At 40.8% G+C, this 26,493-nt stretch overlaps 1 protein-coding gene across 2 annotated transcripts; it reads left to right on the top strand.

The window, feature by feature from the left end:
- Positions 1 to 6,481: 6,481 nt before the first annotated feature.
- Positions 6,482 to 21,988, top strand: LOC139440246 (E3 ubiquitin-protein ligase TRIM22-like). 2 transcript variants are annotated; one of them, XM_045183611.3, is made up of 8 exons: positions 6,482 to 6,618; positions 11,003 to 11,469; positions 12,059 to 12,154; positions 12,775 to 13,005; positions 17,063 to 17,085; positions 18,276 to 18,376; positions 18,649 to 18,675; positions 18,928 to 21,988. In XM_045183611.3, the coding sequence occupies exons 2-8, from the start codon at positions 11,059 to 11,061 to the stop codon at positions 19,521 to 19,523; spliced, it is 1,485 nt and encodes a 494-aa protein (XP_045039546.2). In that variant the 5' UTR covers positions 6,482 to 6,618; positions 11,003 to 11,058; the 3' UTR covers positions 19,524 to 21,988. The 2 variants fall into 2 exon arrangements, with proteins under 2 accessions (XP_045039546.2, XP_053781601.1); XM_053925626.2 differs by having other exon boundaries at positions 6,487 to 6,618; positions 10,953 to 11,469.
- Positions 21,989 to 26,493: the final 4,505 nt, after the last annotated feature.

Below are 26,493 nucleotides of genomic sequence, written 5' to 3'. Positions count from 1 at the left end.
TGCAGACAGATAATAAAAAATGAATGAATGAATGAATGAGTGAATGAATGAAAGAAGAAATTTGGGTGTCTTGGTTATCCCTGTATGTCCACAAGAGTGTAAGTAAAAAATTAATTTAAAAAATTCACAATTTTCCAGGAATGAGATATGAATAGATCTTGTTGAATATTTTTATCAAAATTCATTTCATCATTTAAAAAGGAACACATTCTTGTCACTTGGGATCCCAAGATAACCGAAGCCCATTTCTCACCTGACTGTGTATTTTAGCTTTCAAAAGAGGTAACAATAAACAATAAATATAAAAACTAAACAAATAAATATAAAAACTAAACAAATGAGAGGTATTAAAGGGGCATTTCTGGACAAAACTGTGAATTATTTATTAATAAAAATTTCCTGTCTGAAGTTCCCATCAGTGCTATCTGACCTCACTCTTTTTTCTTACTTGTAGCAGGCAGCAGACATTACACAAGTAACTGTTCAAATGAAGACATGATTATAAGTTTGATAAAGGAAAGACAGGCAAAATACAAGATAGAAGGAGAGTATATTAGCAGAATCTGGAGATACCAAGTTTAGAAGATTTATATTTCTTGTCCCAGATATTTTGTATTATCATACTTTCTCTAAAAATCTAAAGCATTAGGGATGATGCTAGTGTAGTTAAATGTCTGTCACAGCTAAGAAAAGAATTGTTCTATAAGGAAGATTTCTAGGAGGGTGAAGAACATTGGTGGTGTAACTTGAGCCTTCTTTTGGCAAAGATAGTAGAGAAATGGTCACACAAATCACCTTAGGATGTAATAGGTTACTTATCCTCATTTCATGGTTGAGGAAGTGGAGGAGAAGGAGCAAATATTAAAATGTGACTGGGTTTGATGACTGATAGTTTTATGGCCAATTCTTTTGGTACTTAGAAATTTATCATAATTATATTACTGCATCATGACTCTGGTCTATATGTAGGTCAAAGCGAGAACATAGCAAAATGCACAGCTATTATGATTGCTATTACTACAATAATAAATCCCATTAAAGATTTGATGGGAGAATAATGTATCAAGGAGTTGTATTATGATTGTTAAATTGCTATTTACTCAAAGGTAGCTGCACAGTGAGGTGACTGAAGTAATGCCATGATTATGATTTGGAAAATATTCAGAGATCTGCTCAAGTAAAAGACAGAACCTAGGTGCTGCTAAAAATCAGTTAAAACAGTCCATGATAATTTTCAGTGTGTTGTACTTCTAATAATTATTTAAACCTTCCACCTGTCATTTATATAGATGTTTTTTAATTAATCTACTTCATCCAATTTTAACTTATCTGTAAAAAGTAGAACACTGTCCAACAATTCCAGCACACTTATTTGAGTCACTAGTTTTAATCTTCTTTTATCCTTCCCTTCCCTAGAATTGTGCTGAAGTAGCAACAAAGGACAAATTTCCAACCCAAAGTAAAAGGTGCTATTCAATTTATAGTTTACCAGTTGTCAGCCTCAGATGTAACAATACATTGTTGAAAAGGACACCGATGATAAGTTTTGAAGTGCTGTAATTGCTGTAAAAATATTTTCTATCTGAAGAGAACATTTATATCTCTAATGTCGTAGGACATCCCAAATCCACCCCAGTTCTCTACACATACCCATCATTAACAGTATCAAACCCCCTTGCTAATATTATATATATATAACATCTGTATGATGGAGGCAAAGTAAAAACATTAACATTCTTCTAACTACCTGGCATCTCTATGCCCCCTTACTTTCACAAAGCACTGGCCAACAAATTATTTTTACTACTCACCACAGTATCCTGAGGTAGACAGCCATTGTTGTTCAAACACAGTGACACAAGACTTTGAGGTTCTGTCTATGCATTTGCTTTCCTTTAAAAATAGGTTTAAAAATTCATATTTAAATTTCCTGGATAAAAATTTCCTTGTGTGGGACCAAGGAATCTGTATTTATGTAAAGGTCTTCCAGGTGACTGTGTTTCAGACTATCCAAGAATTTAATTTAAGAATCATTGGTGTAGAACAGTTTTGAAGAAATAATTTAAAGATGATAAGATACAAATTTTATTTAAAAATGAGTAGAACATGTGTTTCGGTGTCAAGGAGCATTGCAAGCCTGCTCTGTGCGAGTAGACCCCAAATATGTTATATGTGAAAGTTCTTTTAAATTAAAGACACTACAAATCATTTTAATCTTTTAATTTTTCCATCACCAATACCTTCTTCTACCTCAAACGTCCCCTGTCCCTGCAATCACCTCACTGCTGATTGCTGCATTACAGTGGATCTTACAGGAAAGTGAAGAAGAGAAAGTATTTCCAAGGTGATAGACTCAATATGACTAAGGAATTAAATGGGGTATGGAAACTAGGAAAAGCAAGGAGTAAAAAATAATTCTGATATCCAGGTAACTGGAATTTTGTGATACTCTTAACAATATGAAATTGGGGCAAGAGAGATTTGTGTGTGTGTGAGTGCATGTGTGTGATGGGGGGTGCAGGCTGTGAGGAAAGTGTTGCAAGTGTCTCAAGGGGCATGCATGTAGCTGTGAACGTGCACCATTTGGAAGCATTTTGGAATCTGAATCTGTCTTAACAAATAGGAGAACCAAGATGGCGACGTAGGTAGACACACTGCACCTCCTCGCACAACCAGAACTGACAGAGAATAGAGCGGCAAGGAAGTCCGATGCCAAGGAAATAAAAAATAAACATTCATCCAGACCGGTAGGAGGGGCGGAGACGGGCACCGGGGCGGAGAGGACTCTCATGGCCCTGGCAGGACCGAGACTGGCGGAGTGCGGGATGAACGGGGCAGGCAGTCTGACCACTACCAGACCCTGTGGCCCACATTCGCACACAGATAAACCGAGAGGGCTGGACTCAGAGTGGCAGAGAACAGGGCAGGCAGAGCGGCGGGTAGCACCCCGCGGCCCCACATTTGCGCACAGATAAACCAGACAAACAGAGGGGATCGAATGCAGACTGCGTAACCCAGGGCTCCAGCAGGGGGAAATAAAGCCTCAAACCTCTGATTGAAAATGCCCGTGGGGGTTGGGGCAGCAGCAGGGGAGACTCCCAGCCTCACGGGGAAAGGTCGTTGGAGAGACCCACAGGGGCCTAGAGTGTGCACAGGCCCACCCACTCAGGAACCAGCACCAGAGGGGCCCAATTTGATTGTGGGTAGCAGAGGGGGTGACTGAAATCCGGTGGAGAGTGGAGCGGGTGCCATTGCTCCCTATCGGCCCCTCCCCCACGTAGAGCATCACAGCTTAGCAACCAGCGTTACCCCGCCCCACCCAGGGAACACCTAAGGCTCCACCCCTTAAAGTAACAGAGTCGCCAAGACAAAAAAAAAAAAAAAAAAAAAAAAAAAAGGCCCAAATGACAGAACACTTCAAAGCTCCAGAAAAAATACAACTAAGCGACGAAGAGATAGCCAACCTATCGGATGCACAGTTCAAAACACTGGTTATCAAGACGCTCACAGAATTGGTTGAATCTGTTCGAAAACCAGATGAAAAAATGAAGCCTATGCTAAGAGAAACAAAGGAAAATGTACAGGGAACCAATAGTGATGCGAAGGAAACTGGGACTCAAATCAATGGTGTGGACCAGAAGGAAGAAAGAAACATCCAACCAGAAAGGAATGAAGAAACAAGAATTCGGAAAAATGAGGAGAGGCTTAGGAACCTCCCGGACATCTTGAAACGTTCCAACATCCGAATTATAGGGGTGCCAGAAGGAGAAGAGGAAGAACAAAAAATTGAAAACTTATTTGAACAAATAATGAAGGAGAACTTCCCTAATCTGGCAAAGGACATAGACTTCCAGGAAGTCCAGGAAGCTCAGAGAGTCCCAAAGAAGCTGGACCCAAGGAGGAACACACCAAGGCACATCATAATTCCATTACCCAAGATTAAACGCAAGGACCTACATCCAAGATTACTGTATCCAGCAAAGCTATCATTTAGAATGGAAGGGAAGATAAAGTGCTTCTCAGATAAGGTCAAGTTAAACAAGTTCATCATCACCAAGCCATTATTATATGAAATGTTAAAGGGAGTTACCTAAGAAAAAGAAGATCAAAAATAGGAACAGTAAAAATGACAGCAAACTTACAGTTGTTAACGACCACACCTAAAACAAAAACAAGAGGAAACTACGCAAACAACTAGAACAGGAACAGAACCGTAGAGATGGAGCTCACATGGAGGGTTGTCAATAGGGGAGTGGGAGGGGGAGAGGGGGGGAAAGGTACAGAGAATAAGTAGCATAGATGATAGGTGGAAAATAGGGGGAGGGTAAGAATAGTGTAGGAAATGTAGAAGCCAAAGAACTTATAAGTATGACCCATGGACATGAACTATAGGGGGGGGATGTGGGAGGGAGGTGGTGGGCAGGATGGAGTGGAGTGAGGGGGGGGGAAATGGGACAATTGTAATAGCATAATCAATAAATATATTAAAAAAAACAAATGAGGCAGGAAGTAAAGCATGTGGGTTTTGGGCTAGAGAGACAGAGAGAGAGAGAGAGAGAGAGACAGAGACAGAGGGAGAGCACTAAATTATAAACAACAAATCTTATGTTCTGGTTTGTTCTTAAGATGTACATAGATACTTATCTCAATTCCTGTTGTTCATCTACACTACTGCACTCTAATCACACTGCTTCCTGTGCCTGTGTTTTTCTCAGTCCAGAGACAGTTAAAAATCATTAGTGGAAGAACTGTCAGATTCCTCTCCAACAGGAGATAGATGTAGGGACTAAAGGGAACACAGAGCCATAAGGAGAATGTATCATTCCCTGGGCTGCAGAACATAATACGCTGGAATGTCAACCACAGCTAAGAATACCGGAACTTGATTATAACCACAGCAATTACCTTGACAGCAACCCCACCAACAGAGCGACACCATGATTATCATTAGCATGTTCAATGTAATTCAAAGTACATCCCTAGCAATATAACTGTATGTCTTTCTACTTAAATATCACTCCCCACATACAATGTTTTGTAATAAATTTGACACGATAAGAAATATCATAGGTCCCTTCCCACCTTCATAAATCTTAATGTTGTTGGGTGCAGGACGGGATGAAGAGGAAGGAATACTCAGTGATAGTAGAATGTGATGACAAAGATGGTAAAGGAAAAAGGGCCAGCTTTTGGAATGCAGTTACTGCCAAATCCACATGATTGTCATTGCACCTGCAAAGCATCATGAGTTTATTTGTTAGAACTAACTTCTTTCATACCCTTGAAACTAAAACTGTCAATATAGCTCAGCAAGTTTGCCTATATTAATTACAGTTCCTGCCTCATAGACGTAAGTGAATCAAGAAGAGTTTAGAAGGCAAGATTAGCGTAGTCTTCTTTGGGTTACCGACAATAGCAGAATATCTGTGAATTAATTATAAAAACATCGATGATTCAGTCGTCCTGCATCTCATAGGAGTTAGTGTATGAAGATGCCCCAGCTCTGCAGTGTTGTCAGTCAGAGGCCCTTGTCTGGAGCTTCCCTATCTTGTAGCTGCACCGTCTGAAACACATCCTCAGCACGAGATCAATAACAGCACTTGAAAGCGTGCATAGGAGATAGAAGTGTTTCAGTTCTGCTTTTTTAAAAAAAATATATACACTCATTTTTATTTTATTGTTACACTAAGTCATGCATTAGTTGACCCTTTTAAATGTATTCTTTTTTATTTTTAATTTATTTCAGTTCTGCTTTTGACTCATGGTGTAAAAAGGACCAAGCTTTTCCCACAGGAAGTGGGGGAAGTGCATGGTTATGAAGGTGTGAGTGTTGCCCAGAGAAAGACTACACTTGAACAGCACCATCTGCTTACCTCCTGGTTGCTGGCAACTTGTCACTGACACAGTTGTGCCACCATTATGTCTGGAATCCTTCCTCATCTGGCCTGCCTAGGTCAGAAACAAAAGGTGGAAATTACCTGGTGGACTCCTAAGTCAATTTTGTAGGAAAATTTTCTCAGTAACCTCACAGTGAAGAACCTTTTCTAAAGTTTATTTTTGCCTCTCACAATGACAGCTGCCACCACTGAGCTCAAACTAACAGAGCTCTTTCCCTGAGTATCTTCCCCACCACACTCTGCATTACAAAGGGCAGGTCCCCAGACTTTCTGGATGGTGATTTTATCCCTAGTACTTTGTCTAGGACCTGAATACACAGAAGCTTAACTGATAGTTATAGAATTGAATTGAAATTCTGAGAATTCAGTCCAGCTGAAGACTATATCATTGGAATTCACATTTGTCTTATTCAAATATTCTTGCTAGAATAATTTGCAAAAGGGAGAAAACCACAGTGATTGAAAGCTGTGCTGGGGTAGGTCCTAGAACTTACTGAGGCATTAACTTCCCCAAGTGTCCCACTAGGTGGCATTGTTCTTAAGGTTCTTTTCTGCTTCCTTGGTTTCATTTCCACTGCTATGAATTTAAGTTTCATTTCTCACCCTTTTCCTGTGGGGAGCTCCTCTGTGGAGAGCTGGTCTCTGGCTTGGTGAGTAAATGTTGAGCAGGCCTACAGCTGATATTCTCCACTGGTTCAGGACTCGTGTACTTCTCCTGAAGGTAAGTACAGGACTCCTGCACTTCTCTTGAAGGGACAATTTCTGAGGGCAAAGGACAGGAGGCTTTGGGGGAACAGATTGAATGTGTTTGGTGACTTAAAGTGTGGTTCTGAAGCTGTTCTGCTGTGGCTTTCTCTGCCGAGGGGACAAAAAAGAGGAACACTGAGTCTGGGGAAAGAGTGACCTTCAAAGAAGGGAGATTTAAAAGAGCATAGTCTTACTTGTTTCTTGGAGGGACCATTATTTCTCCAGGCTGACTTACCCTCATCTTCCTCTCACTCTGTAGATTTGACTTTCTACCTTGCCAAGGCGAGCCAGAATACTCACTCTTTGCTTTTTCCCAGGCAGATAATCCCTTCCTCCTTTTCTCCACTGAAGCCTGTGAGGTGGAGCCCTGTTCTCCCTCTTCATAAAGCCCAAGCTCCTAGTGAGGGCCAGGAGATATAACATCCCTTACCTGGGTGCATGTTGGGGGAGGGATTTTAGGGACCCTGCCAGGGATGAGACCCTCTTGAAGTCGATCCTTTTACCCTTTTGTTCAATTATCATCATTTTTTAGAAAAGTTTATTCTTAAACTACACTGTGTTTCAAGACAATTCGTTCTAGCTATAAGTGGCAGCAGATGTTATGACAAGGTATCCAGATGTTAAACAGGAATGGAATCAAGGATCACCGTGTCCCCAGGCACAGGAAACTGCTCATTTCTGGCCAGATATCTTTATGTCATCTGTGTCCTGTGCAGCCCTTCCCCATGGCCTTTGCTTTCAGCAATTAAAGTTTCTTTTGCTCCCCTTTTTGTCTGTATTTGAATGCCTTCTTTTTCTATTCTATCTTCTTGGCTTGCATCTGCGGCTGCTTCAGGCTCTTTTACTTCCCATCTTTAGTCCAGACATGGCTCCTGATGCTTCTTCCCTCGACCATGATCCTTTTACTTTTGTCTTGGTAACTTGTGGGAAGCTGTGCACATCCTTCCTGATAAATGGTCAGCCCTTTGGCAAGCCTGGATGATCAGGTTGCTCCCCATCTCTGTGGCTCCCATCTGGTCACTGGTTTACCTGAAAATCATTTCTGGAATCCAGGTAAAAGACTGAGTTGGATGGGACCTAGTTTGGAGAGAGTACTGCAGGGTTTTCTGATGAACTAACTGTGAGAGGGGGACGAGACTAGGGGTAGCTTTCTGATGATGGCTCCTGTTTCCAAATGACTTCTTTGAAACAAATTGACCTGAGAGCTGGAGCTCTTGTGGAGAGGTTACTAAAGTGGTGCAGATTAACCCTGGACTTGGAGGAGGTAGAGGAGAAGAAAAAACAATGAATACAAAACAATGGGGAGGAGTTGCAATGTTCCTGAGGTTTCTAGGCCCCTGGATGCCAAGAACAGGCTCCCCTTCTCATGGGTAGTCCGTGAATCAGGGTGCAGGAGAGGTTTCAAGGATGTTGGCTCAACCCCCCATAGGACTTTTTCAGCACTGTGGAGACACTCATTTTTCTTGCCTGAACTGCACAGATACAGAAAGCCCCCATGCAGACTGTTAGGGTATAGAGAGATAAGAAAACTAACACCCTAGTTAGCCTTTACCTTACTCAGTAAACCTCATACATTGTACCATCTCCAAAAGCAAGAGTACATTTTGTCTCTGTCTGTCTTAAGCAGAATGGCTTCAATGGTGTAATGCTTCTTCAATGATACATTAAATGAATAAAAGAAAAATAAACATGTATTTTAGTTTTCTAGGGATGCCATACAAAACATACTACAAAGTAGGTGCCTTGGCCGAAATATGTTCTCACAGCTCTGCAGGCTAGAAATAAAACATCAGTGATGTTGGCAGGGCTGGTTCCTCTCAGAGCTGTGAGGGAAGCAACAGTTCCACACCTCTCTGCTGGCTGCACTCCTGATAGTTGGTTTGCACTCTCTGGCATTCCTTCTTGTCTATTGAATCACCCTGATATCTGCTTTTGTCTTCACAGGGCATTCTCTATGCATGTGTGTTTATCTGTATACAAATTTCCCCTGTTTACAAGGACATAGTCATGTTGGATTACCACATATACTAATGATGTCATTTTAACATGATCACCTGCAAAGACACAATTTCCAAACAAAGTTACACTCCAACATTCTGGGGGTTAGAATTCAACATCTTTTCAAAGGACACAGTTTAACTCTTAATAGCACTTAATGTGCTTAGAACAGGACACAGTTTATTTCTCCAGGACATGGCATCCTTACATACTGAGTCTTCTCACTCATGACTGATAGACGCCTCATTGGCATTTATGTCCCTCAGGTTGTTAGTGTGATTCTGAATATATGAACATACCTCTTCCTCCCTAAAAACACAAACATTTATGTGCCTATTGGCATGTTGCCTTATGTCCTGGCCAAGTTATAGGCCCAAAATCTACAAATACAAGACTCCTCAGAACCACCCAGATGGTTTTGTTCTCTCTGTTTCTACCTCCCCTGCCCCCCCACCCCCGCCCCTGATAGCACTGGGTGTTAACCGAGTTCTTACAACCTCTACCTCTTTGATCTGCACTGTAGTGGAGAGAACACTGAATGGCACTATTGAGGATGGTATGTTTCCCAACACCACCACCTATTTTAAAAGAATGACCTTGAACTCTATGAGTCATTTATTTTATTTACACAGCCAAAGAATATATTTTGATTTTTCAATTTGTTTTTTATTATTTTGTTTTAATTTATTTTCAATTACAGTTGTCATTCAATATAATTCTGTATTAGTTTTACATTTACAGCATAGTGCTTAGACAATCATATAGTTTACAGAGTGATTCCTCCCCACTGATATTTCAAGTACCCACCTGGCACCATACATAGTTATTACCATATTATGGACTATATTTCCTATGCTCTACTTTTACATTCTCATCTTGATTTTGTTACTATTTTGTGTAATCCTTAACCCAAGGAAGGAGTACTCATTTTTCAAAAATTTCATATAATAAATGAATAGGTCAAGGTAATTTCTAAATTACAACTACTCATAAAACTGTTAGTACTAAAATGACCTCTCCATTGTGGTCTTCGGTGTTTCTGTAGGTTTCTCTGGGGAATGAGTTTGAGGGCATAGGGATGTTCTGTGGGGGACAGGTGTGTTAGCAAGGAAACAGTTCTCAGGTGTTGGAGAACTGCTAATTATGGTTTAAAGTGAAGAGCTGATTAAAAAGTTCTAATCTTCCATGGAGAGCTGGGGAGCTTCTAGTTTTCTATATTCATCAAACATTGTGTTCCCGTGTGATGCACTCTTCTAGGTACTGAGGACACATCAGTGGACAGAATGTGCCCAAACTATGCCTGGATTTGTTTTTAAGAAGAAAAACTAAACAGTTAGAGGAAGATATTATGTATTTTAAAGTGTAATAAGAAAAATATAGCAAACGTACGGCAAGTGATAGTATTGACAGTTTTGCTGTAGATACACCGGAGCAGGCCCTTCTGATAAGGGCCCATGTGAGACAGAGACTGAATAAAATGTAAGAAGAAGGCATGTGAACATCAGGGAGAAGATCATGCCGTGCAGAGACAACAAGTGCAAAATCTCAGGGACAGCAGTGGGGTTTCTGATTTTAATACTGAGATTATGTTTTTTGCATGGTAGAGAAAGGAAGGAGAGATGAATCTCAATGACAGATGCAAAGTGGAAGAATTCCTACTCAAAAGAATATATGATCCACTGTTACGAATTTATCAGTAAAAATAAATCTGTAAAAGCAGAAGGTAGTTGAGTGGAAGCCTGAGGTTTGGGGTCAGAATGGAGGTGACTGCTAATGGCATTAGCTTTGTTTTCAAGAAATAAATATGTTGTAAGGAATTTGGTGAAGTTATACCATTCCATAAATTACTAGAAATTATTGTACTCTTAAAACAGTACATGTGATGTAAATATAACTCCATGAAATTTTTAGAATAAAATAAGTCATGCAAGTGATAGGTTTGGGATCATTCCACGCAGAGTGAAGAGCCAGTATAAAAACCTAGCAGGCTGCAGTCAGGTTAGTGTAATTAAGATGTTGGATGTGTTTGGGGAAGGGGAAAACTAGGTAAGACTCATGATGGGGAAGCACAAAGCTCTTGGTAGGAAGGGCCTCAATTGTCCTTCTATCCAATAGAAAAAGAGAAAATAGCAATCTGTCATTGCCTGGAAAGGATGAAATTTATCATTTGACATGAACTGAGAGTAAAGTGTTTGAAAGTATTACAAAGTGTCCTTTTCATCCTGTCACTGACCCACCTTTCTTCTCTCTCTCTTTTCCTTCCTAATTGAATATTAATGTTTTGTCCTGTTCTAAATCTCTGCACATCAGTGTCCTTACTCTTCCTGCCATTCTTATCCTGCTCCCTTTGGTATTACCAGCCCCACAGGAGTTTGTGAGCAAGAAGGGCCTCTGGAATCAGGACAGGAAGAAGGCCATGGATTTTTCATCACAAGAGAGCATGAAAGAGGTGACCTGCCCCATCTGCCAGGAGCTCCTGACAGAACCCATGAGCTTGGACTGTGGCCACAGCTTCTGCCAAGACTGCATCACTGCGCACAGTGAATCAGGGAGCCACCTAGGATTGGAATGCTACTGTCCTGTTTGTCAGAGCAGATACCAGCCTTGGAACCTCCGGTTTAATTGGCAGCTCGCTGAGAGAGTGAAGAAATTCAGGGAGGTCGACATGAATTCACACCTGGGGAGTAAGAGCGATCTCTGTGAGCACTATGGGGAAAATGACCAAATCTCCTGTAAGGAGGAGGAGAAGGCTATTAGCAGGCTGTGTGTTCAGGAACAGCAAGGTCACCAAATGTCCCCTAGGGAAGAGGTGGTCGAAGAATGTCAGGTAAGACCTGGGGTGGGGAAACATTGAACAGAATGGTACCTGAAGTGAAATCTTCACTTTTGAATCCTATTCATTCCCCTCATCATCATAGAACTAGCCCTGCATTCTCTTTTCATACCCTTGGCCCAGCTTCTGAGTCTTGAAGAACATTTCTTTGCATTCTTTCATTTTCTTCAAGAATAAATGTAGACTACACGATCTTAGCAAAGAGAAGTTGTATGACTGAGAGTTGCTTCCTAAGATAAGCTCTGATTGCCCCTGTGAACAGGCAGGATTTTTAGGAACCTTTGCTCAGAGGAGAGAAGAGGGTCCATGAGAGGAAAGAACTTTACTTGCTGCAGGATCAGGTTTTCATCTAGGAAAAGACAGATACAAGTTACTGTTGATAGAGGGGTGATAACTCATATCACCCAGGGATAAAGAGTACATTCACCTGCTCAGATTTCTGTCTACATTCTCAGCTCTAATTGCCAGGTTCATTTCCGAAACTTTAATTTCTTCTGAGACAAGCCTGGTTTCTTCTCTATTTAGCCTCAATCCATGTTCTTGGAAAGCTCATGGCTTGACTTCAGCAATTTTATTCTCACAGGAGAAGCTCCAGGAAGCTCTGAATAAGCTGACACCAGAGCAGCTGGAAGCTGAGCAGTTGGAAGCTGACATCAATGAAGAGAGATCTACCTGGGTGGTAGGAAGACATTATTCCTGAAGGAGTTCTGGGACAGGAAACTGGGCAGCCTCTCTGTCCAATTACAAGGAGGCCCCTTCCTCCTTGGTACCTCACAGTTAATGAGTCCAGAAGACATTTGATTAGTCCTCACTCAATTTCTTCCCTATTAAGGGTTGGGGGCTAGAGAGTAGACATGTCCCAAGTGAAAGCAACCATTTTGGAGGAAAACACCTAGAGGGAAGCAATGTAAAAATTATTCATGAATCCCATGACCCACTTCCATCGTCAAGTTTGAGGCTCTTATACTTCCAGAAAACTCAGTGAGTGAGGTCCAGGATTCCCTGTTTTGCAGGTGTGGGTGGAGGAGTTTCATACACACTATGGCATGATTGTCCAGGACAGGTGTCTACAATCCAAACCTCAACCAGGTAGCACATTGTGTCCCCTGGTGGGCCTTGAGAAAGTAGACTTGAATGAATTTCTCTAGGTGGAGCTCAAGGGAAAATAGTAGGAAAAATGGTTTTCCCGGGAATTGCTCTTTTCCTTTTACCTCCTAAGTGCCTGAAGAAAATATTTCTTGTCTTGGCTCCCAAGGCTCATGAAAGACTGACTGCCTCTTTCTCTTCTCATCCCCAAAGAATCGTATGCAGACTGAGAGAGAGAGGATTCTGCAAGGATTTGAGGAAATGAGAGGCATCCTGGACAGAGAGGAGCAGAAGGAGCTGCAAAAGCTGGAGGAAGACGAAGTGAATGTGCTGGGCGACTTAACAGCGGCTATAGACCAGGTGGTCCAGCAGAAGCAGTACCTGAGTGAGCTCATCACAGAGCTCCAGCGTCACATGTGTGAATCATCTGTAGACATGCTGCAGGTAAGACTTGGGATGAGGCTCCCATATATGAGATTTGGGGGAAACACAGAGATTAAGTTTCTTTCCCTTCTGGGTCCCTGCACATTCTTTCTCATTAAAAGGTTTCAGTGACCCCTCAGTGCCCCTTCTCTGTCATTCATTTCAAAGGTCATCGGCAAATTCATTATACAAATGGCAAGAGAAAGTCTATTATTATTTATAAAAGGGTGTGCAAAAATTGGAGAGGAGTCTTTATAGACTTTCATAATCTGTGATCTAGCATTTGTAAGGCATTTCTTCACTGAGCTTAGTCAAACAACTCACATCCCTCTGTTTGATTTTGTTGTTGTGTTAAGGAGTGGCAGATGTAATGATAGACTAGTACCTGGGTAAAGGGTGAGCACATATGAATATACTTGTGTGTGTGTGTGTGTGTGTTTTCCCTGGATAGGGAAAGGTTGGGGGAAACCTACAGAGACTTGATAGAGGGATTCTACTTAGTAAGAACGTTTAATTTTTTTTCATGAAATTAACTGCATGACTGTGATCTTAAACTGTGAAATATGTAGAGACTCTTAGGAAATTTCAGGTTTTCTCTGTTTGACTTCTTGCCATTCTCCTTTGCTAGCTGAACATGAATTTCTTAACTTTGGTTCCAATATGGGTCTCATCAATTTCTCTCTACTAAATCTTTACTTGTGCCTTAAAAAACCCCCACATTTGTTAAGGTGTAAATTACATATAAGACCTACCCATTGCAATTATGCAATTCAAGTATATTGTATTTGGAAATATACTGAGATTTTTTTTGTTTTCTTATTTATTTTTATTGTTATTCTATTACAGTTGTCCCGATTTTCCTACTTTGCTGAGCCCACTCAGTTCCAGCCCCCTGGCTCCCACAGTCAATCCCCACACTATTGTCCATGCCCGTGGGTCATTCATACAAGTTCTTTGACTAGTCCCTTCCTTTCTTTTCACCATTATCCCTCTTCCCCCTCTCCTCTGGCCACTGTTTATCTGTTCCATGTTTCTGTGTCTCTGATACTATTTTGTTCATTAGATTCTTCTTATAAGTGAGATCATATGGTATTTTTTACCAACTGGATTATTTCATTTATCATAATATTCTACAGTTCTATCTATGATGTTGAACCATGAACAAAATCAGTTCAATATCTGTTGAAAAGACTCTCCCTTCTCCACTGAATTACTTTGGCACTTTTGCCAAAAATAAATTTGTTTTAAAATAAGGATATATTTCTGGACTCTCACTCTCTTACATAAATGTCTATATTTGTCTTTGCACTGACATTCTAAGCTTTTGATTACTATGGCTTCATAATAATTTTGAAATAGTGTAGGGTAATCCTATTCAATTCTATGGCAAAACAATTCTATGCCAAGTCAGTTTTCTCTGGAGACCATTTAAACACTTCTGCAGCAGGGACCATTTGGAAAATTTTACTGCCATCTAATGGGTAGAGGCCAGAAATGCTGGTAATTCAGCTGCAAAGCACAAGGCAGGGGTCGTTGCAAAGAATTATCAGGACAGGATCCTGGAAGTGTCAAAGCTGAGAAACACTGTCCTAGGGCCATTAAATTTTCTATGAGAATTTTTGTATATCTTGGTAATTTTTATTAAAAGCCTTGCGGGATTTATTTAGGGTGGGGGGATGGCAGTCAGCTAAGGGATTGGCTATAGAGGACAGTTATACATCCAACCTCATTCAATTATTATTTTTAATAATCATATCTTGACTACCCTTTGAGGAACCATCTCTACCCTCAGTCCATGTAGTTGATTAGGACTGACAAAATCTGTAGCATTAGGAATTTATATGTCTCTCATTCTAGGTAAATCAGCATATGCAATTCATTTGGTTTACCAATGTTGCAGTAATTATTTTAAGATATGCACCTGACCCAATTCAGGGCAATGATTTGTATGCCTTAGAGTTCTAGGGTTGTGTCTAGAAAGAGAAATTCTCTTTTCTGCTAGGTAATATATCATGAACTATCATTTAAACCAGGTTGACAGCACATAGATTGTGAAAAGAAAGTCCATATAGCAGGTAGAAATAGGATTTTGAGAAGAAAAATCTGATCTCGATGACCAGATTTTTCTAAGAATCTAGGTGTTACAAAGTTATACTTCCTTCCTGAGGTTCTGTCTCATTTTATTATTTATATTTAGGCCAGTTTTAGCTGGGGGGGGTTGCTCATATACAATAACAACAAAAAACCTAGTACAGAGAGTAAATTTTTTTTTATTGTTGTTCGTGTACAGTTGTCTTCATTTTCACCCCACCATGACCCCCACCCCCCCATCCCCAATGTCCACCCTAGAACCTACCCCCTTTGGCTTTGTCCATGTTTCCTTTATACATACATGTTCCTTGATGGCCTTTCCCTTATTATCCCTCTCCCCCCCCCCCTTTGATTACTGTTAGTTTGTTCTTTATTTCAATGTCTCTGGTTGTATTTTGCTCACTTATTTGTTTTGTTGATTAGGTTCTACTTATAGGTGAGATCATATGGTATTTCTCTTTCACTGCTTGGCTTATTTCACTTAGCATAGTGCTTTCTAGTTCCAACCATGCTGTCAAGAAGTGTGGGAACTCCTTTCTGTCTGCTGTATAGTATTCCATTGTATAAATGTACCACAATTTTTTGATCCACTCATGTACTGGTGGACACTTAGGTTGCTTCCAGTACTTGGCTATTGTAACTTGTGCTGCTGTGAACATTGGGGTACATAGGTTCTTTTGAATTGGTGTTTCAGGATTCTTAGGATATAATCCCAGCAATGGGATCATTGGATCAAAAGGCAGTTCCATGTTTAGTTTTTTGAGGAAATTCCACACTGTTTTCTACAGTGGCTGCACCAGTCTGCATTCCCACCAACAATGCACTAAGGTTCCCATTTCTCTGCAACCTCCCCAGCACTTGTTTGTTGACTTGTTTATGATGGTCATTCTGACCTATGTGAAGTGGTATCTCATTGTGGTTTTAATTTGCATCTCACGGAGAGTAAAATTTTTTGAGGATGTACAACCAAGGCTTTGTTGGTATAAAGCATTTAGACTGAAGAGGGAGAAACCAAATATATTGGTGTATTTCCTTTAAGAAAATAAGGCTGATAATGTTCAAATGAGGAAGAGAAGATGGCTAAAAGAAGCTGACCATATGAACAGAACTCACTTAATACGGTGTTAAAATTTAGGGTAAGATACACTTTTTAAGTCAGTGATGAAGAGGATATTGATCTGGACAATGGAATGTAAAAGGTTGGAAAACAGTCTAACATTTTAGACTTTCTCTGCTCCTGGTTTCTGTGGCCTGTTTCATACGTAGAACTTGAGAAGATTCCCTATGGGTAGCATGTAGGAGGTACGTAGAGTGCGTAGAGGGAGGCCAGAGTAACATTTGTTTGAAGGGCTAGTTTGCTTGTTCCTGCATCAAAAGAGAATGTACTTCCTGAGGACTGTAATTATTAATTATTCATTTTTATTCCTAGAACTTGGAATGATGTCTGACAAACAGAAGATTTTATCTTTATTTGTCTCTAGAATAAATATAAGTATAATGAATTAAAGGGGCCTTCTCATGAATGTATATTAAAAAACTGTAGGCTGACTCTCTTCCTTTTCAATATATTACATCTCCAGATCCTTGAAGCGTCTTTCTAACATCCTCACTTGAGTCCTTGGAATGCTTGGTCTGGGTCTTATCTCTACAGTTTGTCCCCATTTATTTATTCTGACCATCTTTTTATTCACACCATAACAAGGGGTGCTAGGGGTGTGAGGAAGCAGGTGAGTAAAACTTTATAAGGTAGGAGGGCTTATCTCTCCTTTGAAATTTGCCAGACAAGATAAGGAATGTTTAGTTAAATTCGAATTTCAGATAAATGGCACATCATTTTTTTAGCAGAAGAGTATCCTAAATATTGCAGAGGTGATGATTGTACTAAGACATATTTGGAATATGTCCACAATTAAATTTTAACTAGCCAGGTTAATCTTCTAAATGTGGAAACCTTACACTTGACATATCTATTCTCTCTTCTCCCCAGGATGTGATTAACGTCCTAACAAGGTATGTGTGTGGGACCAGGCATGGTCCTTTTATTGTGGATGACAGAATTATAACAGTAAGAGTAATCTTGAATCAATCATGATTTTTAAAAATCAGGTAATATTTAAAAATCACATAATTTAAGACTTTTGTATTACATGGTTTCAAATTGCTGATGACAGGTGAAACTACTTAATGGTAGGAAATGTGTGGGGGGAGGTCACAGAGTCTGGGTGAATAGAAGCATGGGAAATAAGGGGTAGCAGCATCAGAACTCAACAACTTCACTCATTTTAGTCAGACCTCAGTCTCTGCTTCAGTATTTCCATACTTCATAGGTGCCTGTCTTGTCACAGGGAGGATCTTGTCCTCTTTATCTGCCAGGCCCCCAAATTTTCTGCAGGAGAGATTTGCAAAGTCTTTCTAGGTGATGTTCCTTGGGTTGCAATAAATAACTCAAGTCTTGAGGAATGGTGACTTTAGTCCTAGTGACAATAACTAACCTCTTTTTGCTTAAACACTTTAGAATTTTATAGGGAAAAATGGTTTTCTTTGTTTAAACTTGCCTATCTACTCGGTAAGTCTCAAGCACATGAAATTGAGATCACTATTAATTGGATGTCATAGCTTCTCATTTCCGAAATATTTGTAATGTTTTCCCAGAGAATGTGATCTCATATGTTAGTCTCTGAATCTATACTGAGATAACAGGCTTAGGAGACCTTCAGCCTTCAGATGCAGGAGCCCCACACTTAATAACTTAACACTCAGTAGCCAAGTTCTAGAGCCTCTCTGCCAGGGAACCCATATTTCTGGCCTCTTGCTAAAGACACCAATGACATAGCAGTGACTTCTCCTTATATCAAATATTCTTTTTAAAAGCACCAAAGAATCTTTTGAAGATTATTTCATCTAATACCATATTGTTTTTAAGAGGTAGAGAGTAAGGAGTTAATTCTATTTTAGAAGAAGAACATGGGCTTCAGGAGAAGTCCTTCCCAAGGTCACTCAGAGGGTAGATGGAAAGACAGACATGAAGACATTTCTTATGGCTGCAATGTCAGGGTCCTCACATCTCCCTCCCTCAGGCTTTTCAGAGAAGTGGAGTCAAGTGAAGAGGCATAAATGGAGGGGAGAGTGACAGAGACATTGGTCTTGGAGAGACAGACACAAAGTAGAAAGTGTGGGAAATCAATTCTTTTCTTCTCTAGGAGCAAGATCTGGACCTTGAAGAAGCCAAAAATTATTCCCAAGAAACTGAAGAGTGCATTCCGAGTTCCAGATCTCAATGGGATGCTGCAAAAATGTAAAGGTGAGGAGAGCCAGGGAAAGGGTGTGGGTGTGGGATTCTCATAGTATCGGAGCAAACTGGGGGAGTGGGCATTATTTCCATATGGGATAAAAAAGAAGGAGTCCTGACAAGAAGAGGCAAACACCCAGTGCCGAAGAAGGGCCAGGTGTCCTCTCCTTCTCCAGTTGACAGCCTCAAAGGACTCCCCTTTATGTTCCCACTCAAGAGAGAAGACAGGTACAGTATTTCTGCCTTTGCTTCTAACAACATCACTGAAACTTTTGTCATTTCAGAGCTGACAGAAGTCCAAAGCTACTGGGGTAAGAAGCGACCAGTTCTTCAATCACCATGTTCTGACCTCTTTTCAGAAGTGCTGGTACTACAAAGTGCCATAATCTTAGTTACACGTATTCCTCCAAAATAGGCATACCTACAATAGTTCTAAAGTAATCTATCCAACACTGACCCATTAACTCATGTTCCTCCCATTCGATTCCCAATATGCCTCCCCACAGTGTCACAAGACACACCTGCCCTATGTAATTCACCTGACTGTGTCATTTTCCCTACAGTGGACTTGATGCTGAATCCACTCAACAATCTTTCAAATGTTGCCGTTTCTTCGGATCAGAGACAAGTGACATTTGGGCAATATTCTATGTTTAGCAATGTATACCCATGCAATTTTTCTGCTTTTGATGTCTTGGGCAGCCGAAATTTCTTCTCGGGGAAATATTACTGGGAAGTTGATGTGTCTGGGAAGATTGCCTGGATCCTGGGGGTATACAGTACACCAAGTAACTTCGATAGAAAAAAAAGCTCTGGGTTTGTTTTTAACCCAAATGTAAATCATTCAAACGCTTACTCCAGGTTCAGACCTGAAAATGGCTACTGGGTTATAGGCTTACAGAACGAATCTGAGTACAGGGCCTTTGAGGACTCTCCCACCTCAGATCCCAAGGTCCTGACCCTTTACATGGCTGCTCCTCCCCGTCGAGTTGGGGTTTTCCTAGACTTTGAAGCAGGCACTGTCTCATTTTTTAATGTCACAAACCAAGGGTCACTCATCTACAAGTTCTCTAAATGTCACTTTTCTCAGACTGCTTATCCGTATTTCAATCCTTGGAACTGTCCAGTTCCCATGACCCTGTGCCCCCCGGGCTCCTGAGCCCCCTCCTTCCCTCAGCCACTTCCGAGTAGCACCTTGTCCTGGGGCTCACCGCCTGCCCCTGAGCTCACTTCTCCATTCACACCACCTCTTCCTTGCTGTCTCCCTTCTTCAGAACTTTTAGTCACTTTGGGGATTTGCACCATTTCTGATGTAAGTTAGAAGGGAAGCTTATTTACTCATTTACCATTTTCTACATTGTCAGCGAGAGACATCTAATCCCTCCTAAAGACAGAGCAGTATTGGCGTAACACCTCTGCCCTCCCATTTCTCCATATTTTTCTTTACCACTGATCTGAAGAGGCATGGAACGCCTGACTCCACCAACCATGATCTCAGAACAACACACAATCACCCCACCCACCCCCACCAGCTGAGGAGTACCTGAGTGTGTGTCTGTGTGTTGCCCAGCATACAGCAGCAGGCTGTTCAGAGAGCTGAGAAAAAAGTGAAAACCAAAGAAAGATATGTACCCGGAATGAAACTTTTATGTTCAGAATTTTTAGTTCAAATCCCGTATCTTCTTGTAAAAGGTGCGTAGCACTCAGTAAGTTTTTGTTTCCTTTCATAAAAAATTGTAACATTAAACTGCACCTAACTCTGAAGATTGTTGTGTAAATCTAACCTCCCCTGAATGTAAAGCTCTTATTTACATGTCCAGCACAATTACAGTAAATATTTGCTCTCATGTCACTGAGAAGCATCAGCTGAGGTGACCTGTGCAACAGGTCTGTGCCCTACAGAGGAGCAGGAAGTGCTTCTGCTGCAGCCTCATTTGTCAGGTTCCAAGGTTCTGCTGTCAAGACCAGTCCCATCCCAGTCTTCAGTTAGAGACCTTTTTACACCCAGGCTGGGACTGTGTTAAGGCCCTTTCTTGGGACTGGGTCAGAAAATGCAAAAATATGAGTTCCCAAGACTGTCCAGCAGAGGGAGCCATGTCAAGGGACAGCTCTTCTTTTAGGGGCAGGCTTTAGGTTTTCAGGACTTTTTCTTACAGTGAGACATCTGGGTGTAACACCCTATCCACCATCCCATGCACTTTTCTCTTCACTACTTTTAAAATCAGTTTCAAATTTTGATGAGGAATAGATCTTCCCAGGATTTGAAAGGAACAAACATTTCTTAGGAAAGCACACATTTTAAATGAGGACCAGCTACTGCACAGAACCCACATCAAAATGTAGAGGGGTAATTACTTATCCCAGTGGGATAAAATAGAAAGTACTTGTCTGGGAAAAATGTGTCCATGCAAATTTATACTTGCACTCACATACATACACAACACATGGATATATACGTTATTGTACATATGTATAAATATATAGGGAGTACCTTAATCTAAGTTATTTTTTTTAAGTATAGTAAAAGACAGAATTCTTTATCAGGGCGTTATATTTACAAACTTATGAGGTATGTTTGAATGTTCTATAGCCAATGAGTGGAGAAGCTAAGGTTGGAACTGGGTCTGTGTTTCTCCAGCACAGGTGCCCTTTCTGCTGTTCACTCCTAGGAAAGGTAAGAGCCAAATTCCCTAGGATGTGAGATAGAAGGGAAATTCCAGGAGATGCTGATTTATAGAAGGAGCTTGGAGCATCATGGAAAATCTTAGAGGCCAAGACATATTGATTGTCATGCTCAATCCATGTAGCTGTTAATGAAGCAGGAGCTGGTCATGATAATGTTTAAAACCACATTAAGGACTTAATGACCAGGGTGCTCTTGCAGGTGACATGTTGTAGAGCGTGAACACTGTGCACAGTTGAGCCTTGACTTTGAAATCATGTAGAATGAATGAAATCATGTAGAATTTCATAATCATACTGACATTTCTACTCACTGGTCTATATTAAATGAAAATCAGTTGGATTCAGTGTCTCATCAGAAACAAAAAAAATAACAAATGAATATCGGGGGAATTGAAAATAGAATTTTTGTACCAATTTCTCATTTGCTAGCACATAAGCAGTGGTCCAGATTCTTGTCTATTGATTTTCTCTGTGATTTAAAATAGTGAATGTTAAAAATGAGTATTAATCTACTTCAAATTTAATATCTTTGTTATGATTTGAGATAGAATAAGGATTAAGGAAGTACATCATTTAAGTCTCATCTTTCTGCATAAAAATATTTCTGTTCTTTTAATTTTCAAATATAGTTTATCTTACAGTTTCTAGTATAAAATTCTAGGTTATAATTGCTTTTCTCTAAACATTCTCTTTTCATTTATTATTTAATATTTGCTATCAATCTCATTGTCTTTTTTATTGTGGTAAAAATCATTTAATATGAGATCTAACTGCTTACATTTTTAAGGCATTGTAGTTCAACAGTTTTAAAGTTTCAGTTATGCAAGATGAATAAGTTCTACAAATCTGCTGTATAGCATTTTGCCCATAGTTACTTATATTTATTGTTCATTTAGTGATTATTTTTTATTTTAAAATAAAGTTTTATCTTTTGTTGTAGCTACTTACTCTTACTTGAAGTACTGAGATAATTTTTTAAGTATACTTTATTGATTTTGCTGTTATGGTTGTCCCAATTTTTTCTCTCCCTCCTTCCTGCACCTGCCACCACCCTCCATGATTTCGCCCTCCCTCAGTTCATGTCCATGGGTCGTACATATAAGTTCTTGGGCTTCTCCATTTCCTATACTATTCTTAACCTTCCCCTGTCTACTTTGTGCCTACCTATTATGCTCCTTATTCCCTGTACCTTTTCCCTCATTCTCCTCTTCCCCACTGGTCACCCTCCTTGTGATCTCCATTTCTGTGATTCTGTTCCTGTTATAGTTGTTTGCTTAGTTTTTGTTTTTGTTTTTCAGGTTCATTTGTTGATACTTGTGAATTTTTTGTTATTTTACTGTTCATAGTTTTTGATCTTCTATTTCTGAGATAAGTTCCTTTAACACTTGATATAATAAAATAAATTCTCCCCTGCGTTTTGCAGGAGCAAAAATCTGTGATCAGTCCCATTAGCCCTAATTGGGCTGATTGTCATCTATCTCAAACATGTGTAGTTCAAAGATTTGATCAGAGAGTTTATGTGCAACTTGAGATTTCTCCCCCTGGATCTCCCTTTTAAAGATGTTCTACTAACACTTTCTAGCTGCTATGGTAGCCACAGATTATTCTTATCTTTCCAGCCAGCCAATAAGTCTGTATGTTGCAAAGTGATAACTGTCTACCTGCTTCCAACTGGTGTGTCTTCAAAAAATCAAAACTAGGTGACTCCAGTACTGTTCCTTTCTTCCAAGTGTCTTTTGCAGTGTAGATTCTGATTGCTTGTTTCACTCTCTGTGCCTTCAGGTTTAATTTTCTTTTTTCTATCTGTTATTTTTACATTTGTGCAGGATTTTAGGGTCTCTTGTTATACAAACTGCCAGATTTTCTTCAAAGTGATTGTACCATTTTGCACTGCCCCATACTTGCAGAGGAGAACAATGGCTATATGGAGCATGGTGGTTAAAGCACAGATATTAAGAGTGATGTAGTTTCAGGTCTATTATATGATTGAAACTGAGGGTTTTGCAGAGCTCAGCGCATGACTGCACGGGAATGACAAGCACAGCACAGGGTGCTGACTGCAAGGTTCAAAAGAAATGAGCTCCCTTATCCCATTTTCCAATCCTTCCACAGACCAACTATCCATCACTTTACTCCTCTCTCTTTGAATCTCTGAACTGACCCCTCACCCCTGGTTGATATCTTGGAACTCTCCTATAGAGCATTAGATTTCAACTGAGAGAGTCAGGTCTTCTCAAGAAACCTGAAAATTTAGGCCCAAAGGAAACCTGCGTCTGCCATCCTGTCTCACCACACACAGTTTTTCACCAGTGCCGATGGTACTGCCACGCTCCACGTTCCCGTGTACTGTGTTCGGTGTGGCAGGGAAAGTGAACCCTCCTTAGGCTCTGCATTTTCATTCTGGTCATGACACCTCTTGCTTAGTGAGGAACCTGATGAAACACCTTCCCCTTCGTCCTCTGGATTTTTAACATGTTCCCATTTGAGAAAACCTTGGAGCCAAGCAAAGTTAAGGTGGTTGAAGTGTAGTAGTAAAGGTTAATGTGGTAGGAGTCATACACAACACAATTCTGAGAAAAACCTTAATAAAAAAACAGAAGATATGAAACATTTTTGGTGAAAATTTATCCAAGGAGAATCATAGATATGTTAAAAATATGCAAATAGCTACATTTCAGTAAGTGACACAGTAATCATGTTTGCAGCAGGAACAGTATAGTAGAAGCATGACGTCACCCAGATGCTCAATTCACTACATGTAAGTGATATATATGTATACCTATTTATCACTCCTTATATGCAACACCTTCTAATGATATAAGGCAATAAGCAACAAAATAAAAAGAGCCCCAAACTGATGTCATGAAACTTACAGTTGTGGGTGCAAGGTGGGGTGGTGGTGAAGGTTACTGATAAGAGTACAAAACTAGACTCCTATTGCAGTCTCCCTGTTGCCTTCCACTTATGCACTCTCATTCTCTAAGTCAGGTATACTAAATGAGTTCTGACTCTTAGAAGTAATCCTTGTTTAGAGACAACTTCCTGAGAAATCCTAGCAAAGAAGCCCTAGAGAAGGAGCCTATGGAGTCTCCACAGGCCACAGCCCAGGCTTCTGGAACAGTTCAGCACAGACACCAGAAGATAAGGGAGCTATATCTAGCCCTGCTCAGGGACGAAAGAGATACTGTGGGAAAGAAAACAGAGGAAGTCACAAGTTCATCAAAGCTTCATAATCGAACACCTGTAATTGCAATGATGTAGAATTTTGGCATGGCTGTTCACATAATTTGCTAGCACACTGTCCTCTCTGGGTTTGTGAGCCTTAATGGTGTGACAGTTGCCCTGCTCTGTAGCTTCTTTAGTTACTAGTCCTTCAAGATTTCCAAGTTCACACTCAAGGATCCACTTCAGTTCCTGAAACATCACTAGTCTTGCCCACCTTCTCCTTGGGCCATATCTGCCACCCAGAAACTGAGCTCATCTGAGATCAGGAGCAGGAGGAGCACATGGGAAAGGATTTCCATCTGGGGCATCTTTACAACATTTCAGACAACAAAATTAGGTGCTTGATTATTAATAATCTGAAAAGATAACAGAAGATGTGGCATGACAACGAGATCCTAAGACCCATGAGAAAAGACAGTTAAAGTAGGGGTGCCCCTTTATGTATTTATTTAACCACCTCTTCTTCTGTTAAAGAAACAGCTATACCCCAGACTAGCTCAGATGGTAGATACAGTTAAAGACTTTTTTTATTCTGGTTTCTCCTCATCTGATCTGTTCTTACTGTATTAAGAATGACTTTGTCCATTATCACCTCTACAACATTCTCTGTGTCCTTAACTTTCCCAATACATGTTTTGACATTGCACTGGCCACCTGAGTCATTATCATTTGTGTCCTCACTTGTGTCATTTAATACATGGTTTTCAAACTGTTTCGTAGTCTATTAGTCAGGGTTCTCCAGAGAAACACAACCAATATTATATATATCCTTCATTAAGGAGATTTCCTGCCAGTAATTGGCTCATACGATTATGGAATTTGAATAGTTCTAGGCCCTGCTGTCTAGAAGCTAGAGACCCAGGGAAGCTGCTGGTGTAATTTAGTCCAAGTTTAGAGTTTGAGAACCAGAGTAGTCAATGGAGTAACTCCTAGTGGAAGGGCAGGAGAAATGTACATCCCAGCTCAAGCAGGCAGGCAGGAAGCAAAAGGAACCCCTTTCTTTCTTCCTCTGCCTCTTTGTTCTGCTCAGGCCCTCAGTCTATTTTACTGAGGCCACAGATCTAAAGGCTGATCTTATCTGGAAACAACACACTCACAGTCACACCCAGAAATAATGTTTAATCTGGGAACCCTGTGGGCAGTCACATGGCTCCATAAATTTATCATCACAATTACTTTCCTTTTTCCTTTTTATTATGCTAGGATTATAGAGATTACTTGTTACATAGTATTAGATGACACTGCTCAATAAATGCACTTCATACAGTTTGATCTCTGCAGTCCACTTAGGAAAAGTGTCATTTTGTCATACTGAATCCAGGTTCTGAGAGTCTGCATCGCCCTGCTACCAGTCTGGGAGAGCCCCTCTCACTGACCATCTGGGGTAATTTCAGATCTGAGCAGCCATTCCCTCTCACATGACCTAACAGGACACAAATGGGCAGATTCACTTCCTTCAGCTGGTGCCTACAGGACAGGAGAGCTGCCAGTATCATGGACAAAGGTGAGACTTCAGTGTGGGTCCTCAGTGAGGTAAAAGACAGACTTTATTCCCCGCTCAGGACACCTAGTTTGTAAGGGAGCAAGATAGGGTTAATGTGTGTGACATTACACAGCTTAGGTAAACGTAATTCTCCACAAATGAATTACTCTGAGAGCCAGGAGAACAGCTTCAGGGAGCAGAACTCAGCTAGGATTAAGAATGTAGTCACCGGTAGCCCCTCATTGGTCCACAGTATTTCTCCTTTCCTGCCCCTCTTCTAGGAATTTAACTTTCATTTTCACTCTGCTCCTCAGGATCCTCTTTGTGGACAACAGGCCCCTGGTTTGTAGAGTGAATCCTGCCCGCAACTGCCCCTCAGGCTGGAACTGCAGAACAAGTGAATAGGAATTGTTTCCAGGAAGATTGGGGGTGTTTCCTTCTGCTCTCAGTGCAGCGCCTGGAGGGTGGAGCCTGCCGAGAATACCGTGTTCCACTGTTACAGACCTTGGGGCACAAAACCACACCCCCTCCCGCCCTAGTCACCCAGCCAGCAGCTCAAAGGGCGTCCTGTGAGGGCTGCCCGGGGCCAAAGACTCGGACTGGGCCACAGTGGTGGGTTGGCTTCAGTAGAGTCGCAATGGTGGTGCAGGGGTGTAGCCCTGGGGGAGAAGAGGAGTGGGGCATGGGCACGCCCCAGTCAGCTCTGAGTGACTGCAGCAGGGGGATGGAGCAGGCA

The sequence above is a fragment of the Desmodus rotundus genome, chromosome 5 (assembly GCF_022682495.2).
Source record: "Desmodus rotundus isolate HL8 chromosome 5, HLdesRot8A.1, whole genome shotgun sequence".
Classification (NCBI taxonomy): Eukaryota; Metazoa; Chordata; class Mammalia; order Chiroptera; family Phyllostomidae; genus Desmodus; species Desmodus rotundus.
Note: the sequence above shows the minus strand (reverse complement) of the source record. Positions and strands in the feature narration are given on the sequence as shown.

Bases quoted from the DNA above. Each gene is read 5' to 3' on its own strand.
- LOC139440246 (XM_045183611.3), top strand. From the start codon at position 11,059: ATGGATTTTTCATCACAAGAGAGCATGAAAGAGGTGACCTGCCCCATC. The intron at 13,006-17,062 runs GTAAGACTTGGG...TCTTCTCCCCAG, and splicing joins CATCTGTAGACATGCTGCAG to GATGTGATTAACGTCCTAAC. The intron at 18,377-18,648 runs GTGAGGAGAGCC...TTGTCATTTCAG, and splicing joins GATGCTGCAAAAATGTAAAG to AGCTGACAGAAGTCCAAAGC.